Source organism: Pseudophryne corroboree, chromosome 10, assembly GCF_028390025.1.
Source record: "Pseudophryne corroboree isolate aPseCor3 chromosome 10, aPseCor3.hap2, whole genome shotgun sequence".
Classification (NCBI taxonomy): domain Eukaryota; kingdom Metazoa; phylum Chordata; class Amphibia; order Anura; family Myobatrachidae; genus Pseudophryne; species Pseudophryne corroboree.
The window spans coordinates 65,717,570-65,737,903 of NC_086453.1; the positions used below are offsets into that span (position 1 = coordinate 65,717,570).

At 46.0% G+C, this 20,334-nt stretch overlaps 1 protein-coding gene across 1 annotated transcript in view; it reads right to left on the reverse strand.

Annotated features, from left to right (window-relative positions):
* The window catches only part of LOC134965193 (urokinase plasminogen activator surface receptor-like), a 28,083-nt gene extending 10,382 nt beyond the window's left edge, over positions 1–17,701 (reverse strand). The window contains exon 1 of the mRNA XM_063941705.1: positions 17,632–17,701. Within this exon, the coding sequence (XP_063797775.1) occupies positions 17,632–17,701 (70 nt within the window). The remainder of the gene's footprint in view (positions 1–17,631) is intronic.
* Between the last annotated feature and the right edge of the window lie 2,633 nt (positions 17,702–20,334).

Genomic DNA, 20,334 nt, shown 5'->3' on the forward strand with positions numbered 1-20,334 from the left:
TGGCGCCGGCGCCCTCCGGAAGGCGGCGCCCCGGGCAAAAGTACCGCTTGCCCGTGGCAAGAACCGCTACTGCTTACAGTATTATTTTAGAGATGTGCGGCTGGCACTTTTCGTGTTTTGTGTTTTGGTTCTTATTCCACTTTCGTGTTTTGGTTTTGGCTTGGTTTTGCCAAAACCACCCTTTCGTGTTTTGGTTTTGGTGCTAATTCCACTTTCGTGTTTTGGTTTTGGATCTGGATGATTTTAGAAAAAAACATAAAATCACAGAATTTGTGGGTAATTTTGCTCCTACGGTATGATTAACCTCAATAACATTAATTTCCACTCATTTCCCGTCTATTCTGAACACCTCACAATATTGTTTTTAGGCCTAAAAGTTGCACCGATTTGGCTGTATGACCAAGCTAAGCGACACAAGTGTGCGACACAAACAACTGGCCCATATAGGAGTGGCACTGCAGTTGCAGACAAGATGGCACTATTCAAAAAGTAGTCCCTAAATAGCACATAATGCAAAGAAAAAAGGGTGCACCGAGGTTGGTGTATGACTAAGCTAAGCGACACAACCACCTGGCACATCTAGTAGTGTCACGCAGTGGCTGAATGTCGAGAGTGGGCCGCAATTGTTCGGTCCACTGACAGCATCTCCAGCACGCCCCTGTCATTTTTAAAAAATTCTGCAATTGGTGGACTTATACGGCAGTACCCCAAGACTAATGCAGCAGTAAACCTGGACTCCTAAGGTAGTATCAGCCAGGATGGCACTTTTCAAAAACTAGGCCCCAAACAGCACCTCATGCAAAGATGTTGAAGAGGTGCAATGAGAGAGCTGTATGACTAAGCCAAGCGACACAAACAATTCCAACGGGAATTATACGTCCAAATCACTGGAATTAAATGGCAAAATCACTGGAATTATATGTCCAAATCACTGGAATAAATGGCAAAATCACTAGAATTATACATCCAAATCACTGGAATTAAATGGCAGTACCACTCCACATATACGGTAGTGTCAGACAGGATGGCACTTTAAAAAAATAGTCCCCAAACAGCAAATGATGATAACAAGAAAAAGAGGTGCAAGATGGAATTGTCCTTTGGCCCTCCCATCCACCCTTATGTTGTATAAACAGGACATGCACACTTTAACAAACCAATCATTTCAGTGACAGGGTCTGCCACACGACTGTGGCTGAAATGATGACCTCATCCTCCGATTCCTCACCCCTTTCACTGTGTACATCCTCTTCCTCCTCACAGAGTATTAATTCGTCCCCACTGGAATCCACCATCACAGGTCCCTCTGTACTGTCTGGAGGCAATTGCTGGTAAAGGTCTTCCCGGAGGAATTTATAATTCATTTTGATGAACATCATCTTCACCACATTTTGTGGAAGTAACCTCCTACGCCGATCGCTGACAAGGTTACTGGCTGCACTAAACCCTCTTTCGGAGTACACACTGGAGGGGGGGCAACTTAGGTAAAATAAAGCCAGTTTGTGCAAGGGCATCCAAATTGCCTCTTTTACCTGCCAGTATACATAAGGACTGTCTGACATGCTTACTTGGATGCTGTCACTCATATAATCCTCCACCATTCTTTCAATGGTGACAGAATCATATGCAGTGATAGTGATGTGCACCGAAAATTTTTCAGGTTTTGTGTTTTGGTTTTGGATTAGGTTCTGCGGCCGTGTTTTGGATTCGGACGTGTTTTAGCAAAACCTACCTGAAATTTTTTTGTCGGATTCGGTTGTGTTTTGGATTCGGGTGTTTTTTTACAAAAACCCCTCAAAAACAGCTTAAATCATAGAATTTGGGGGTAATTTTGATCCCATAGTATTATCAACCTCAATAACCATAATTTCCACTCATTTCCAGTCTATTCTGAACACCTCACATTATTATTTTTAGTCCTAAAATTTGCACCGAGGTCACTGGATGGCTAAGCTAAGCGACCCAAGTGGCCGACACAAACACCTGGCCCATCTAGGAGTGGCACTGCAGAGTCAGACAGGATGGCAGATTTAAAATATAGTCCCCAAACAGCACATGATGCAAAGAAAAAAAGAGGTGCACCAAGGTCGCTGGATGGCTAAGCTAAGCGACCCATGTGGCCGACACAAACACCTGGCCCAACTAGGAGTGGCACTGCAGTGTCAGACAGGATGGCAGATTTAAAAAATAGTCCCCAAACAGCACATGATGCAAAGAAAAAGAGGGGCAATGAGGTAGCTGTGTGACCTAGCTAAGCGACCCAAGTGGCCTACACAAACACCTGGCCCATCTAGGAGTGGCACTGCAGTGTCAGACAGGATGGCAGATTTAAAAAATAGTCCCCAAACAGCACATGATGCAAAGAAAAAGAGGTGCAATGAGGTAGCTGTGTGACTAAGCTAAGCGACCCAAGTGGCCGACACAAACACCTGGCCCATCTAGGAGTGGCACCGCAGTTTTCTAGCGAGAGGATGCGTGCTTCCATCCTCATGTGAATCTGAACCACTATGAACATAGGCCAGGGCCTCAGCCGTTCCTTGCCACTCCGTGTCGTAAATGGCATATTGGCAAGTTTACGCTTCTCATCAGACGCTTTTAATTTTGATTTTTGGGTCATTTTACTGAACTTTTGTAGTATACTTGACGACACAGAGGTAGAGCAGTGGACTACTGTACCGTACTGCTATATATATACTGGTGGTCAGCAAAATTCTGCACTGTCCTCCTACTATATATACTGCGCACAACTAAAATGCAGCACAGGTATGGATGGATAGTATACTTGACGACGCAGAGGTAGGTAGAGCAGTGGACTACTGTGCCGTACTGCTATATATATACTGGTGGTTAGCAAAATTCTGCACTGTCCTCCTACTATATATACTGCGCACAACTAAAATGCAGCACAGGTATGGAATGGATGGATAGTATACTTGACGACACAGAGGTAGGTAGAGCAGTGGACTACTGTACCGTACTGCTATATATATACTGGTGGTCAGCAAAATTTTGCACTGTCCTCCTACTATATATACTGCACACAACTAAAATGCAGCACAGGTATTGATGGATAGTATACTTGATGACACAGAGGTAGGTAGAGCAGTGGACTACTGTACCGTACTGCTATATATATATATTAGTGATGAGCGGGTTCGGTTCCTCGGAATCCGAACCCGCCCGAACTTCACCTTTTTTTTACACGGGTCCGAGCGACTCGGATCCTCCCGCCTTGCTCGGTTAACCCGAGCGCGCCCGAACGTCATCATCCCGCTGTCGGATTCTCGCGAGACTCGGATTCTATATAAGGAGCCGCGCGTCGCAGCCATTTTTCACACGTGGATTGAGATTGATAGGGAGAGGACGTGGCTGGCGTCCTCTCCGTTGTATTAGAAAAAACAACAACTGAGTGACTTAGTTTTAATTGTGGGGAGGATTGTGGACGGGGAGCAGCTGTTAGGGAGTACAGTGCAGGGTTTTGAGTTTAATCCGTTGTTTCTCTGCCTGAAAAAAAACGCTCCACCATATCTGTGCTCACTCAGTGTGCTGCACTGCTGCATGATATATCTGTGCTGAGTGCACTGCTCACACTGCCTAATTGTGGGGACTGGGGAGCAGTTATAGCAGGAGTACAGTGCACAGTTTTGCTGACAGTGACCACCAGTCCAGTATATGTTTGTCTGCCTGAAAAACACTGTGGTGTTTTTTTTCTTTCTTCATGCTAGTTTGTTTATCAGTCTGCTGACAGTGTCCACCATGTCCGTTATACAGTATATTATATATATAATTAAGCACTAAGCAGCAGTACGGTAGGCCACGGCTGTACCTACCTCTGTGTCGTCAGTGCACTCGTCGTCCATAAGTATAAGTAATACTATACTATCCATCCATCTACATTGTATACCTGTGGTGTTTTTTTTTTCTTTCTTCATAGTCATACTAGTTTGTTTAGCAGTCTGCTGACAGTGTCCACCAGGTCCGTTATACAGTATAATATATATATAACCACTAAGCAGCAGTACGCTAGGCTACGGCTGTACCTACCTCTGTGTCGTCACTCGTCGTCCATAAGTATATGTAATACTATACTATCCATCCATCTACATTGTATACCTGTGGTGTTTTTTTTTCTTTCTTCATACTAGTTTAGCAGTCTGCTGACACTGTCCACCAGGTCCGTTATACAGTATAATATCATATATATAAGCACTAAGCAGCAGTACGGTAGGCCACGGCTGTACCTACCTCTGTGTCGTCACTCGTCGTCCATAAGTATAAGTAATACTATACTATCCATCCATCTACATTGTATACCTGTGGTGTTTTTTTTTTCTTTCTTCATACTAGTTTGTTTAGCAGTCTGCTGACAGTGTTCACCAGGTCCGTTATACAGTATATCATATATATAAGCACTAAGCAGCAGTATGGTAGGCCACGGCTGTACCTACCTATGTGTCGTCAGTGCACTCGTCGTCCATAAGTATAAGTAATACTATACTATCCATCCATCTACATTGTATACCTGTGGTGTTTTTTTTTTCTTTCTTCATACTAGTTTGTTTAGCAGTCTGCTGACAGTGTCCACCAGGTCCGTTATACAGTATATCATATATATAAGCACTAAGCAGCAGTACGGTAGGCCACGGCTGTACCTACCTCTGTGTCGTCACTCGTCGTCCATAAATATAAGTAATACTATACTATCCATCCATCTACATTGTATACCTGTGGTGGCTTTTAGTTGTGCGCAAAATATGGAGAACAAAAATGTGGAGGTTAAAAAAATAGGGAAAGATCAAGATCCACTTCCACCTCGTGCTGAAGCTGCTGCCACTAGTCATGGCCGAGACGATGAAATGCCATCAATGTCGTCTGCCAAGGCCGATGCCCAATGTCATAGTACAGAGCATGTAAAATCCAAAACACAAAAGATCAGTAAAAAAAATGACCCAAAAATCAAAATTAAAAGCGTCTGAGGAGAAGCGTAAACTTGCCAATATGCCATTTACGACACAGAGTGGCAAGGAACGGCTGAGGCCCTGGCCTATGTTCATGGCTAGTGGTTCAGATTCACATGAAGATGGAAGCACTCATCCTCTCGCTAGAAAAAAGAAAAGACTTGCGGCAAAAGCACAGCAAAGAACTGTGCGTTCTTCGAAATCACAAATCCCAAAGGAGAGTCCAATTGTGTCGGTTGCGATGCCTGACCTTCCCAACACTGGACGGGAAGAGCTTGCGCCTTCCACCATTTGCACGCCCCCTGCAAGTGTTAAAAGGAGCACCCGCAGTCCAGTTCCTGATAGTGAAATTGAAGATGTCAGTGTTGAAGTACACCAGGATGAGGATATGGGTGTTGCTTGGGCTGGGGAGGAAATTGACAAGGAGGATTCTAATGGTGAGGTGGTTTGTTTAAGTCAGGCACCCGGGGAGACACCTGTTGTCCGTGGGAGGAATATGGCCATTGACATGCCTGGTGAAAATACCAAAAAAATCAGCTCTTCAGTGTGGAAGTATTTCAACAGAAATGCGGACAACAGGTGTCAAGCCGTGTGTTGCCTTTGTCAAGCTGTAATAAGTAGGGGTAAGGACGTTAACCACCTCGGAACATCCTCCCTTATACGTCACCTGCAGCGCATTCATAATAAGTCAGTGACAAGTTCAAAAACTTTGGGCAACAGCGGAAGCAGTCCACTGACCAGTAAATCCCTTCCTCTTGTAACCAAGCTCGCGCAAACCACACCACCAACTCCCTCAGTGTCAATTTCCTCCTTACCCAGGAAAGCCAATAGTCCTGCAGGCCATGTCACTGGCAAGTCTGACGAGTCCTCTCCTGCCTGGGATTCCTCCGATGCATCCTTGAGTGTAATGCCTACTGCTGCTGGCGCTGCTGTTGTTGCTGCTGGGAGTCGATCGTCATCCCAGAGGGGAAGTCGGAAGACCACTTGTACTACTTCCAGTAAGCAATTGACTGTCCAACAGTCCTTTGCGAGGAAGATGAAATATCACAGCAGTCATCCTGCTGCAAAGCGGATAACTGAGGCCTTGACAACTATGTTGGTGTTAGACGTGCGTCCGGTATCCGCCGTTAGTTCACAGGGAACTAGACAATTTATTGAGGCAGTGTGCCCCCGTTACCAAATACCATCTAGGTTCCACTTCTCTAGGCAGGCGATACCGAGAATGTACACGGACGTCAGAAAAAGACTCACCAGTGTCCTAAAAAATGCAGTTGTACCCAATGTCCACTTAACCACGGACATGTGGACAAGTGGAGCAGGGCAGACTCAGGACTACATGACTGTGACAGCCCACTGGGTAGATGTATTGCCTCCCGCTGCAAGAACAGCAGCGGCGGCACCAGTAGCAGGATCTCGCAAACGCCAACTCATTCCTAGGCAGGCTACGCTTTGTATCACCGCTTTCCAGAATACGCACACAGCTGAAAATCTCTTACGGCAACTGAGGAAGATCATCGCAGAATGGCTTACCCCAATTGGACTCTCCTGGGGATTTGTGACATCGGACAACGCCAGCAATATTGTGCGCGCATTACATCTGGGCAAATTCCAGCACGTCCCATGTTTTGCACATACCTTGAATTTGGTGGTGCAGAATTATTTAAAAAACGACAGGGGCGTGCAAGAGATGCTGTTGGTGGCCAGAAGAATTGCAGGCCACTTTCGGCATGCAGGCACCGCGTACAGAAGACTGGAGCACCACCAAAAAAACCTGAACCTGCCCTGCCATCATCTGAATCAAGAGGTGGTAACGAGGTGGAATTCAACCCTCTATATGCTTCAGAGGATGGAGGAGCAGCAAAAGGCCATTCAAGACTATACATCTGGCCACGATATAGGCAAAGGAGGTGGAATGCACCTGTCTCAAGCGCAGTGGAGAATGATTTCAACGTTGTGCAAGGTTCTGCTGCCCTTTGAACTTGCCACACGTGAAGTCAGTTCAGACACTGCCAGCCTGAGTCAGGTCATTCCCCTCATCAGGCTTTTGCAGAAGAAGCTGGAGGCATTGAAGGAGGAGCTAAAACAGAGCGATTCCGCTAGGCATGTGGGACTTGTGGATGGAGCCCTTCATTTGCTTAACCAGGATTCACGTGTGGTCAATCTGTTGAAATCAGAGCACTACATTTTGGCCACCGTGCTCGATCCTAGATTTAAAACCTACGTTGGATCTCTCTTTCCGGCAGACACAAGTCTGCAGGGGTTCAAAGAACTGCTGGTGAGAAAATTGTCAAGTCAAGTGGAACGCGACCTGTCAACATCTCCTCCTTCACATTCTCCCGCAACTGGGGGTGCGAGGAAAAGGCTACGAATTCCGAGCCCACCCGCTGGCGGTGATGCAGGGCAGTCTGGAGCGACTGCTGATGCTGACATCTGGTCCGGACTGAAGGACCTGCCAACGATTACTGACATGTCGTCTACTGTCACTGCATATGATTCTCTCACCATTGAAAGAATGGTGGAGGATTATATGAGTGACCGCATCCAAGTAGGCACGTCAGACAGTCCGTACGTATACTGGCAGGGAAAAGAGGCAATTTGGAGGCCCTTGCACAAACTGGCTTTATTCTACCTAAGTTGCCCTTCCTCCAGTGTGTACTCCGAAAGAGTGTTTAGTGCCGCCGCTCACCTTGTCAGCAATCGGAGTACGAGGTTACTTCCAGAAAATGTGGAGAAGATGATGTTCACTAAAATGAATTATAATCAATTACTCCATGGAGACATTCACCAGCAGCAATTGCCTCCAGAAAGTACACGGGGATCTGAGATGGTGGATTCCAGTGGGGACGAATTAATAATCTGTGAGGAGGGGGATGTACACAGTGAAAGGGGTGATGAATCGGACGATGATGATGAGGTGGACATCTTGCCTCTGTAGAGCCAGTTTGTGCAAGGAGAGATTGATTGCTTCTTTTTTGGTGGGGGCCCAAACCAACCAGTCATTTCAGTCACAGTCGTGTGACAGACCCTGTCGCTGAAATGATGGGTTGGTTAAAGTGTGCATGTCCTGTTTATACAACATAAGGGTGGGTGGGAGGGCCCAAGGACAATTCCATCTTGCACCTCTTTTTTCTTTCATTTTTCTTTGCGTCATGTGCTGTTTGGGGAGTATTTTTTAGAAGGGCCATCCTGCCTGACACTGCAGTGCCACTCCCAGATGGGCCAGGTGTTTGTGTCGGCCACTTGGGTCGCTTATCTTACTCACACAGCTACCTCATTGCGCCTCTTTTTTTTCTTCTTTGCGTCATGTGCTGTTTGGGGAGTAGTTTTTGGAAGGGCCATCCTGCCTGACACTGCAGTGCCACTCCTAGATGGGCCAGGTCTTTGTGTCGGCCACTTGGGTCGCTTATCTTACTCACACAGCTACCTCATTGCGCCTCTTTTTTTTCTTCTTTGCGTCATGTGCTGTTTGGGGAGTATTTTTTGGAAGGGCCATCCTGCGTGACACTGCAGTGCCACTCCTAGATGGGCCAGGTGTTTGTGTCGGCCACTAGGGTCGCTTAGCTTACTCACACAGCTACCTCATTGCGCCTCTTTTTTTCTTTGCGTCATGTGCTGTTTGGGAGTATTTTTTGGAAGGGCCATCCTGCCTGACACTGCAGTGCCACTCCTAGATGGGCCAGGTGTTTGTGTCGGCCACTTGTGTCGCTTAGCTTAGCCATCCAGCGACCTCGGTGCAAATTTTAGGACTAAAAATAATATTGTGAGGTGTGAGGTGTTCAGAATAGACTGAAAATGAGTGGAAATTATGGTTATTGAGGTTAATAATACTATGGGATCAAAATGACCCCCAAATTCTAAGATTAAAGCTGTTTATTAGGGTTTTTTGTAAAAAACACCCGAATCCAAAACACACCCGAATCCGACAAAAAAAATTCGGTGAGGTTTTGCCAAAACGCGTTCGAACCCAAAACACGGCCACGGAACCGAACCCAAAACCAAAACACAAAACCCGAAAAATTTCAGGTGCACATCCCTAATATATATACTGGTGGTCAGCAAAATTCTGCACTGTCCTCCTACTATGTATACTGCACACAACTAAAATGCAGCACAGGTATGGAATGGATGGATATTATACTTGACGACACAGAGGTAGGTAGAGCAGTGGACTACTGTACCGTACTGCTATATATATACTAGTGGTCAGCAAAATTCTGCACTGTCCTCCTACTATATATACTGCGCACAACTAAAATGCAGCACAGGTATGGATGGATAGTATACTTGATGACACAGAGGTAGGTAGAGCAGTGGACTACTGTACCGTACTGCTATATATATACTGGTGGTCAGCAAAATTCTGCACTGTCCTCCTACTATATATACTGTGCACAACTAAAATGCAGCACAGGTATGGAATGGTTGGAAAGTATACTTGACGACACAGAGGTAAGTAGAGCAGTGGACTACTGTACCGTACTGCTATATATATACTAGTGGTCAGCAAAATTCTGCACTGTCCTCCTACTATATATACTGCACACAACTAAAATGCAGCACAGGTATGGATGGATAGTATACTTGATGACACAGAGGTAGGTAGAGCAGTGGACTACTGTACCGTACTGCTATATATATACTGGTGGTCAGCAAAATTCTGCACTGTCCTCCTACTGTATATACTGCGCACAACTAAAATGCAGCACAGGTATGGATGGGTAGTATACTTGATGACACAGAGGTAGGTAGAGCAGTGGACTACTGTACCGTACTGCTATATATATATACTGGTGGTCAGCAAAATTCTGCACTGTCCTCCTACTATATATACTGCGCACAACTAAAATGCAGCACAGGTATGGAATAGATGGATAGTATACTTGACGACACAGAGGTAGGTAGAGCAGTGGACTACTGTACCGTACTGCTATATATATATATATATATACTGGTGGTCAGCAAAATTCTGCACTGTCCTCCTACTATATATACTGCGCACAACTAAAATGCAGCACAGGTATGGAATGGTTGGAAAGTATACTTGACGACACAGAGGTAAGTAGAGCAGTGGACTACTGTACCGTACTGCTATATATATATACTAGTGGTCAGCAAAATTCTGCACTGTCCTCCTACTATATATACTGCGCACAACTAAAATGCAGCACAGGTATGGATGGATAGTATACTTGATGACACAGAGGTAGGTAGAGCAGTGGACTACTGTACCGTACTGCTATATATATACTGGTGGTCAGCAAAATTCTGCACTGTCCTCCTACTGTATATACTGCACACAACTAAAATGCAGCACAGGTATGGATGGGTAGTATATTTGATGACACAGAGGTAGGTAGAGCAGTGGACTACTGTACCGTACTGCTATATATATACTGGTGGTCAGCAAATTTCTGCACTGTCCTCCTACTATATATACTGCGCACAACTAAAATGCAGCACAGGTATGGAATAGATGGATAGTATACTTGACGACACAGAGGTAGGTAGAGCAGTGGACTACTGTACCGTACTGCTATATATATATATATACTGGTGGTCAGCAAAATTCTGCACTGTCCTCCTACTATATATACTGCGCACAACTAAAATGCAGCACAGGTATGGATGGATAGTATACTTGACGACACAGAGGTAGGTAGAGCAGTGGACTACTGTACCATACTGCTATATATACTGCTATATATATACTGGTGGTCAGCAAAATTCTGCACTGTCCTCCTACTATATATACTGCGCACAACTAAAATGCAGCACAGGTATGGAATGGATGGATATTATAATTGATGACACAGAGGTAGGTAGAGCAGTGGACTACTGTACCGTACTGCTATATATATACTGGTGGTCAGCAAAATTCTGCACTGTCCTCCTACTATATATACGGGCGCGCTCGGGTTAACCGAGCAAGGCGGGAAGATCCGAGTCTGCCTCGGAACCGTGTAAAATGGGTGAAGTTCGGGGGGGTTGGGATCTTGAGGAACCGAACCCGCTCATCACTAAGTGACAGTAGACATGTCAGTAATCGTTGGCAGGTCCTTCAGTCCAGAACAGATGTCAGTTTTCGCTCCTGACTGCCCTGCATCACCGTCAGTGGGTGGGCTAGGAAATCTTATTCTTTTCCTTGCAGCCCCAGTGGCGGGAGAAATTGAAGGAGGAGCTGTTGATGGGTCACATTCCGCTTGAGTTGACAATTTACTCACCAGCAGGTCTTTGCACCTCTGCAGACTTGTGTCTGCCGGAAAGAGAAATACAACGTAGGCTTTAAACCTAGGATCGAGCACGGTGGCCAAAATGTAGTGCTCTGATTTCAACAGATTGACCACCCTTGAATCCTGGCAAAGCGAATGAAGGGCTCCATCCACAAGTCCCACAAACTTTGCTGAATCGCTCCGTCTTAGCTCCTCCTTCAATTTATCTAGCTACTTCTGCAAATGCCTAATGAGTGGAATGACCTGACTCAATCTGGCAATGTCTGAACTGATTTCACGTGTGGCAAGTTAGAAGGGTTGGAGAACCTTGAACAAGACAGAAATCATTCTCCACTGCACTTGAGTCAGGTGCATCCCCCTCCTTTGCCTATATCATAGGTGGATGTATAGGCTTTAATGGCCTTTTGCTGCTCCTCCTTCCTCTGAAGCATAGAAGGGGTCATTCCGAGTTGATCGTAGCTGTGCTAAATTTAGCACAGCTACGATCAGGCACCCAGACATGCGGGGGGATGCCCAGCACAGGGTTAGTCCGCCCCGCGATAAACTGCAGTGAGCGTTCGGGTCGGAATGAACCCCATAGAGTGTTGAATTCCACCTCATTACCACTTCTTGCTTCAGTTGATGGCAGGGCAGGTTCAGGAGTGTTTGCTGTTGCTCCAGTCTTCTGCACGCGGTGGCAGAATGTCGAAAGTAACCCGCAATTCTTCGGGCCACCGACAGTATCTCCTGTACACCCGTGTCATTTTTCAAAAAATTCTGCACCACCAAATTAATTGTATGTGCAAAATATGGGACGTGCTGGAATTTGCCCAGATGTAATGCATGCACAATATTGGTGCCGTTGTCAGATATCACAAATCACCAGGAGAGTCCAATTTGGGTAAGCCATTCTGTGATGTCCCTCAGTTTCCGTAAGAGGTTGTCAGCTGTGTGCCTCTTACGGAAAGCTGTGATACATAGCGTACCCTGCCTAGGAACGAGTTGGCATTTGCGAGATGCTGCTACTGTTGCCGCAGCTGTTGTTGCTGCGGGAGGCCATACATCTACCCAGTGGGCTGTCACAGTCATATAGTCCTTCATCTGCCCTGTTCCACATGTCCACATGTCCGTGGTTAAGTGGACACTGGATACAACCACATTTTGTAGTACACTGGTGACTCTTTTTCAGATATCTTTGTACTTTCTCGGTATCGCCTGCCTAGAGAAGTGGAACCTAGATGGGATTTGATACCGGGGACACACTATCTCTATCAGTTCTTTAAGTCCCACTGAACTAATGGTGGATACCGGACGCACGTCTAACACCAACATAAGTGTCAAGGCCTCAGTTATCCACTTTGCAACAGGATGACTGCTGTCATATTTCATCTTCCTCACAAAGGACTGTTGGACAGTCAATTGCTTACTGGAAGTAGTACAAGTGGTCTTCCAACTTCCCCTCTGGGATGACGATCGACTCCCAGCAGCAACAACAGCAGCAGCAGCAACAGCAGGCGTTACACTCAAGAATCCTCCAGAGGAATCCCAGTTAGGAGAAGACTCCTCAGTCTTGACAGTGACATGGCCTGCAGGACTACTGATGTTCCTGACTGAGGAGGAAGTTGACGTTGAGGGAGTTGGTAGTGTGGCTTGCAAGAGCTTGGGTACAAGAGGAAGAAGGGATTTAGGTGTCTGTGGACTGCTTACGCTCTTACCCAAAGTTTCACAACTTGACACTGACTTCTGATGAATGCGCAGCAGGTGATGTATAAGGGAGGATGTTCCTAGGTCAGGGATGGGGAACCTTCGGCCCTCCAGCTGTTGTTGAACTACACATCCCAGCATGCCCTGCAACAGTTTTAGCATGGCCAAATAGCAAACCTGTAGCAAGGCATGCTGGTATGTGTAGTTCAACAACAGCTGGAGGACCGAAGGTGGTTAACATCCTTACCCCTACTTATTACAGATTGACAGAGGCAACAGATTGCTTGACACCTGTTGTCCGGATTTGTGGAGAAATAATTCCACACTGAAGAGGTGGCTTTTTTGGTAGCTTGCCCAGGCATCACAATGGGCTTCTTCATCCACGGACAATAGGTGACTCCCCCGGTGCCTGACTTAAACAAACCACATCAGAATCCTCATCGTCAACTTCCTCCTCAGCGACATCAACACCCATATCCTCATCCTGGTGTACTTCAACAGTGACATCTTCAATTTCAGTATCAGGAACTGGACTGTGGGTGCTCCTTCCAGCACTTGCAGGGGGAGTGCAAATGATGGAAGGAGCCACCTCTTCCTGTCCAGCGTTGGGAAGGTCAGGCATCGCAACCGCCGACACACTTGGACTATCCTTGGGGACTTGTGATACCATCTCAGAACGCACAGTACTTTTCTGTGCTCTTTCCAGCTTATCTCTTTTAATTTTTCTAGCAGGAGGATGAGGGCTTCCATCGTCATGTGAAGCTGAACCACTAGTCATGAACATAGGCCAGGGCCTCAGCCATTCCTTGCCACTCCGTGTCGTAAATAGCATATTGGCAAGTTTACATTTCTCCTCAGACCATTTAAATTTCTTTTTTTGGGCTTTTTTACTGAACTTTGGCTTTTTGGATCTTACTTGCCCTCTACTATCACATTGGGCATCGGCCTTGGCAGACGACGATGGCATTTCATCGTCTATGTCATGGCTAGTGGCAGCAGCTTCAGCACTAGGAGGAAGTGGTTCTTGATCTTTCCCTATTTTATCCTCTAAATTTTTGTTCTCCATTATTTTTCTGGAGTTATATAACACAATATGCGACACAGGAATGACTGATGGCTGATGCACAGGACACTTACCACTGGTCTGAAGCAGCACAACACAGCAACGCAGTGAGGGACTTGTTGTTGTTGTTGTTGTTGTTGTTATTATTATTATTATTATACATCAGCAGTGGACATATAGCAGCAGCGTATACCACTATGACTGCCTGGTCACTGGAATGACTGATGGCCAGGACACTACCACTGGTCTGATGCAGCACAACACAGCAACACTGTGAGGGACTTGTTATTATTATACGTCAGCAGTGGACTTATAGCAGCAGCGTATACCACTGTGATTGCCTGGTCACTGGAATGACTGATGGCCAGGACACTACCACTGGTCTGATTCAGGACAACACAGCACCACTGAAAGGGACTTATACAGCTACACTGGATATATGGCAGCAGAGGACACCACCACTGTGATTGGTCACTGGACTGATGCTGCACAAGACACTACCCGTGGTCTGATGCAAGACAACACGGCAAAAATGCAAGGGACTTATACAGCAGCCAGCAGCACTGGGAACATATAGCAGCAGAGGACACCAACACTGTGACTGGCTGGACTGATGCAGCACAATACACTGACTACACAGGACTGGACTGAGCAGCACAACAAGACTCGCCACCCCACTTTCCCGCCCCCACACAGACACTGAGGACGGAGACATGTCCTCTCACTACACTCTCTGAGACTGGAGAGAAAATGGCCGCGACGCGTGGCTCCTTATATGGAATCCAAATCCTGCGAGAATCCAACAGCGGGATGATGACATTTTGCCTCATTCGGGTTTCCGAATCAGGCGGGAAAACCCGAGCCGGGCTCGGAACCGGGTTCAGAGCGTGAGGTTCGGTGCGGTTCGGTTCTCTGAGAGGGATCAGTACTAAATGCCGCCGGCCAGAATCCCGGCGGTCGAAATACAGACGCCGGAATCCCGACCACACAATCCCGACAGGGGTGGCGAGCGGAACGCAGCCCCTTGCGGGCTCGCTTCGCTCGCCACGCTCGGCACACTATTATATTCTCCCTCTATGGGTGTCGTGGACACCCACGGAGGGAGAATATGTCGGGATTGTGGTGGTCGGGATTCCGGCGTCGGTATTTCGACCGCCGGGATTCCGTCCGGCGGCATCTTGACCGCATACCCTCTGAGACGCGAACCCGCACATCTCTAATTATTAACCTCAATAACATTAATTTTCAGACATTTCCAGTCCATTTTGACCACCTCACAGGTCACAATATTGTTTTTTTTACCAATATTGGCCAAAAACTGCCTGGCTAAACTAAGCAACAGAGCACAAACATGGCATTTTATAGCACATCTATGAAACATTGCCACACAGCAGTGGCAGACAGGAGGATGGCAGTTTAATAAACTATACGACCCTGTAGAAAGTAACCAAGAATGTTTTTATTAATCAAGAACTAGTTCAAAGACCCGAGGAAGGTACAGGGGAATGGAGGTGGAATATATAGTGGGAGGCAGGTAAAAGAATGATAGATTGATCGAATAGATTATCTTATAAAAAAAATTGAGTCATAACTATATCGACATCTATTATGCATCAAATTAGAAGAGGAAAGGCCATAAAAGAAGAATACAAAAATAATTGATTAATTGATTGATTCATTCATTAAAATTAACATGTGTTAGGCCTAGATCAAGAGTTATACCTGTTCTGCAGCAAATTAGGAGAGAAAAGGCCATAAAAAAATAATACAAAATTGATTGATTGATTGATTGATTGATTGATTGATTAAAATTAATATATGTTAGGCCTAGATCAAGAGCTGTACATGTTCAGCAGCAAATTAGGAGAGAAAGTCCATAAAATAAAAAAAACAAAAATGATCGATTGATTGCTTGATTCATTCATTCATTAAAATTAAAGTGTGTGAGGCCTAGATTAAGAGCTGTACCTGTTCTGTAGCAAACTAGAAGAGAAAAGGGTCATAGAATACCAGAATGATTGATTGATTATTTATTTAAAATAATCGTGTGAGGCACTACATAATTCCTTTTAAAAATGTGTTGCAAATTAGTACAGATTTTAGAGCAATAACCAAACCATTAAAAATGTTTGTCTCTGTAACATAGACCATCACCAATGTGCACAAACAGCCCATAAATAAATGAAGAGTGGCTCAAGATGGAATTGTCCTTGGAACCTCCCAATCACCCTCATGTTGTTTATTATAAAGGACATGCACAATTTAAGAAACCAAACACTTTAGCGACAAGGTCTGCTACTTTTGTGGCTGAAATGCTTGGTTTATTTATGCCTCCACAAACCAAAGTTTTGGAAAGATTACTTATGATCACTAATGAGGAGGTTGATGATGAGGATGTTGGCAATGGAGATTTCATGGGCTGGTCCAAACTGCTAGTAGCTGACTATTATTTGACAAGTTATTATAAGTATGTAAAATAAATTTAATGAACTCGCTGCAAATGACGTACAGTAACATGGAGGAGGTGCCTAGATCATTAACGTCCCTACCTAATTTTGTCCTCATAAACAGAGCAGATACCTTCATAAATGTTTTTAGGATTTGGGGAAAATAATCCCACACCGAAGAGGTGGCTTTTTTTGGTATTATGCCCAGGAATCACAATGGCTTTCTTTTTATCACAGACAAGAACTGCAGCCACTGGAGCCACTGGTGGCTGACTTAAACAAACAACATCTTTATCATCAATATCATCAGATAGTACACAAATATCCCCATCATCCTGTTGCACTTCCACAATAGCATCCTCAATTCTATTATGTTATTATCACCATCTTTACTTGTACTGCTCATCCCCACGTTTGCAGAGGGTGTAGAAATGGTGTAAGGAGGCTTCTCATAACAGTACAGTTAGACTCACAGATAGCTAACATGGATACCCCTAGACTTTCTTCAGGTATTTGTGAACACACAGCTTGTTCTTCAGCCTTAGCAGTGGATGTAATGAAGGCCAAGTTGGCTGGAGGTGCAGGTACCCAGCTGAACTCAGACTTTTTTTAAAGCGGCAATCAACTACAAGGCAAAACCATGCCTTGTAAATGATTGCCACTTAAAAAAAATGACCGAGTACAGCCGGAAACCAGCACCTCTGGCCAACTCGGACTTCATTACATCCATCCCCTAGTTTTCTTTTTTTGGAGGGGGGCACTGATGATTTGTTGGTTTTTAACACCTCTTCCTATTTATTTTAACTTTGTAAAAGATTTCGATTTCATGTGCCCTTTCCTAAACTTTCTGCCCCCTGGTCAATCTTTAGTAGATGTTGTAGTACTGTCATGACTGGCAGCAGCCAGAGTACTAGTACTTGGTTGTTCCTGCTTTTCCATCAACTGATTGTGAACCATATTATCTCACTGCGCTGTTTCACTAACTGCCTGATGTTTGCTAAACACACTCATTTAAAAAAATTTTTTTTTTTTTATCAGTTTTTTTTTTTTTTTTAACAATAACAACTGCAACTCACTATTAAGGCATTGCCCTGGACCTACTGGTCATTATAAGCACTGTATCACTGCCTGCCTGATGTTCGCTAAACACATATTTATAAAAAAAAAATATATATATATTATTTCTAATTAGAACAACTGCAGCGTGACATGACGCCTGAATCTCCAGCGTCAAATGGCACCCCAATTACCGTGGGATGAACTTATAGTGAATCCAAAACACTCAAGATCCAGTACCAGGAAGATTATGTTTTGCCCCATTTTGGAATCTGCATGAGGTGGGAAAACCGGAGCCCGGGCTCAGAAGTAATTGAATATGCAAAATTCAGGTGGGCTCAGTTTTCTGAAAACCAGAACCACTCATCTCAAATACTTTTACATGACATTAACTCCATAGGATGTTCCTGGCGGGTCTGGGACTCAGGGTCGACAACAAAAAGGTCGACACACCTTAGGTCGACGCCAATTGGTCGACACACCTTAGGTCGACATGGACAAAAGGTCGACAGGAACAAGGTCGACATGGAAAAAGGTCGACATGAGTTTTTTATGTTTTTTTGGTGTCGTTTTCTTCGTAGAGTGACCGGGAACCCCAATTAGTGCACCGCGTCCCCTCGCATGGCTCGCTTAGCTCGCCATGCTTCGGGCATGGTGCCTTCGCTCCGCTACCGCTTTGCTCGGCACAGGTTACCGTTCCAATCGTAGTCCACGTGGATCGTTAACTATGAAAAGGTTAAAAAAAAGAAAAAAAATCGTGAAAAACTCATGTCGACCTTTTTCCATGTCAACCTTGTTCCTGTCGACCTTTTGTCCATGTCGACCTTCTGTCCATGTCGACCTAAGGTGTGTCGACCTTTTTGTTGTCGACCTGGAGTCCGGATACCGTTCCTGGCAGGTACCCTGAAGTGTTTATAGCCGCCTGGATTGTCCATCCAATTCTACACTTACTCCTTCTGACAGCCACCTCCAAACATGATGTCATGTGTTCATGGGCAGGGCCAGCAGAGGGTGCCTTGGGAGACCATCTCCGGTGATGAATGTAGAGCCCATTCCCAGGTGGCCAGTGTGTATATTTACATAGCCATAGCCAGATTAAAGGGGGGATGCAGGTCAGACTGTACCCCGGACCCCCCTCTGTCAGTTGGTCCCCCGGCAAGAACACATTGACATCACTAGCTTTCCCTCTTATGCAGCAGCAGAACCAGACAGCCAGAATGTCAGCAGGACAGTATGCAGTGCAGGCAAAGACACAGGAGTATCATGTTTCATGAACTATCGATGGAGCTTCCCAACCAGAGGAGAGATAGGAGGATGGAGTGAGCTGTAAGTGACACAGGGTGGGATCCCTGTGTCACTTACAGCTCTCTCCACACCTGGGTGTCTGAGTCCTGTATAACTTGTTATTTAATGATGGTCTAGAGAGAGAGACACACACCCACACACACCCACCCACACACACATAGTTCTCCTGAGTCCTGTCCCAGTGTGTAAGTAGTACAGAGGCTGCTGCTATTTTTGCATGTGACAAGATAAATTATAGATTTTATTTTTTTAGGTGTATTTTAAGGTTGTTTAAGTTGTCTTTGTTCCACTACAAGAACATTTTATAAATAGTTGTCTTTCAACTAGGTGGAGCCAGTGGTTAAAGTGGGCCGGAACGGGGCGGAACTGCGTTCCGTCACCTCTAATTGCCGGCGGAACCAGTTCCGCCTCCGCCCGGCCACAGCATCGTGTCCCTGTTCCATTGTAAAGGTGGCAGTGGCCGCCAGCCAATCATGGCTCGCGGACCGGCTGCAGCACCAATCAGAAGAAGGGAAGGCTTTTTTAAAATCTGCTGTGAGCCAATCACGGCTCGCAGACCGCCAGCCAATGAGAAGCTGCCAAGTGGCAGCTTCTCATTAGCTGGCGGTCTAGGAGCCGTAAATGGCGCACAGTCGGCTCCAGATTCAAAGTAGCCTCTCTCCCCCCCCTCCGCCGCTGCCTCCGCAGCCTCCGCAGTGTGAGCCGCGGCCTGTAATGCCCGATCCCCCCCGCAGCCGGAGTTTACTGTGAGGCTGCGCGGTGGGCAGTAATGTCCGTGCCCACTCCACATCTCCCTGCCAGCGCAGCAGCTTAAAGTCCACCCCACCCCACCCCTAGACTTAGTGACCAGCGGCCTGTAATGCTCTCCCCACCTCCACCGGAGCGCTGTCTGCAAGTGATTGTGCATTACAGTCCGAGGCCCTAACCGTTGCACACCCCATGGCGTCTGACAGGAGAGACAACTCGCCCTCCACATGAAGACCTCCAGGTAACTGCTGCTACATATCACAGCTCTGGGTGCCCATCTTTCTGCTGCTGCTGCTGCTGCTGGTGGTGATATTTTAATTCTCTCTCTCTCTCACTCTCACTCTTTTTGTCTGTTTTTGCACTTTTTCAAAACTCTGAGTGCCTATATATATATATATAAGTATATCTATCTGGAAAACCCCCTCATAAAATCCTGTGTTTGCCCTTGGAGGGGGCTCCACCTGCCGTACTGTGTAAAAGGGGGCTCTGTCTGCCGTACTGTGTAAAAGGGGGCTCTGTCTGCTGTACTGTGTAAAAGGGGGCTCTGTCTGCCGTACTGTGTAAAAGGGGGCTCTGTCTGCTGTACTGTGTAAAAGGGGGCTCTGTCTGCCGTACTGTGTAAAAGGGGGCTCTGTCTGCTGTACTGTGTAAAAAGGGGCTCTGTCTGCCGTACTGTGTAAAAGGGGGCTCTGTCTGCCGTACTGTATAAAAGGGGGCTCTGTCTGCCGTACTGTGTAAAAGGGGGCTCTGTCTGCCGTACTGTGTAAAAGGGGGACTCTGCTTTTGTGGGAATTGTGTGTGTAAAGGGCACTAGTATGTGGGGCGGGAAATGTGAATAAGATTGT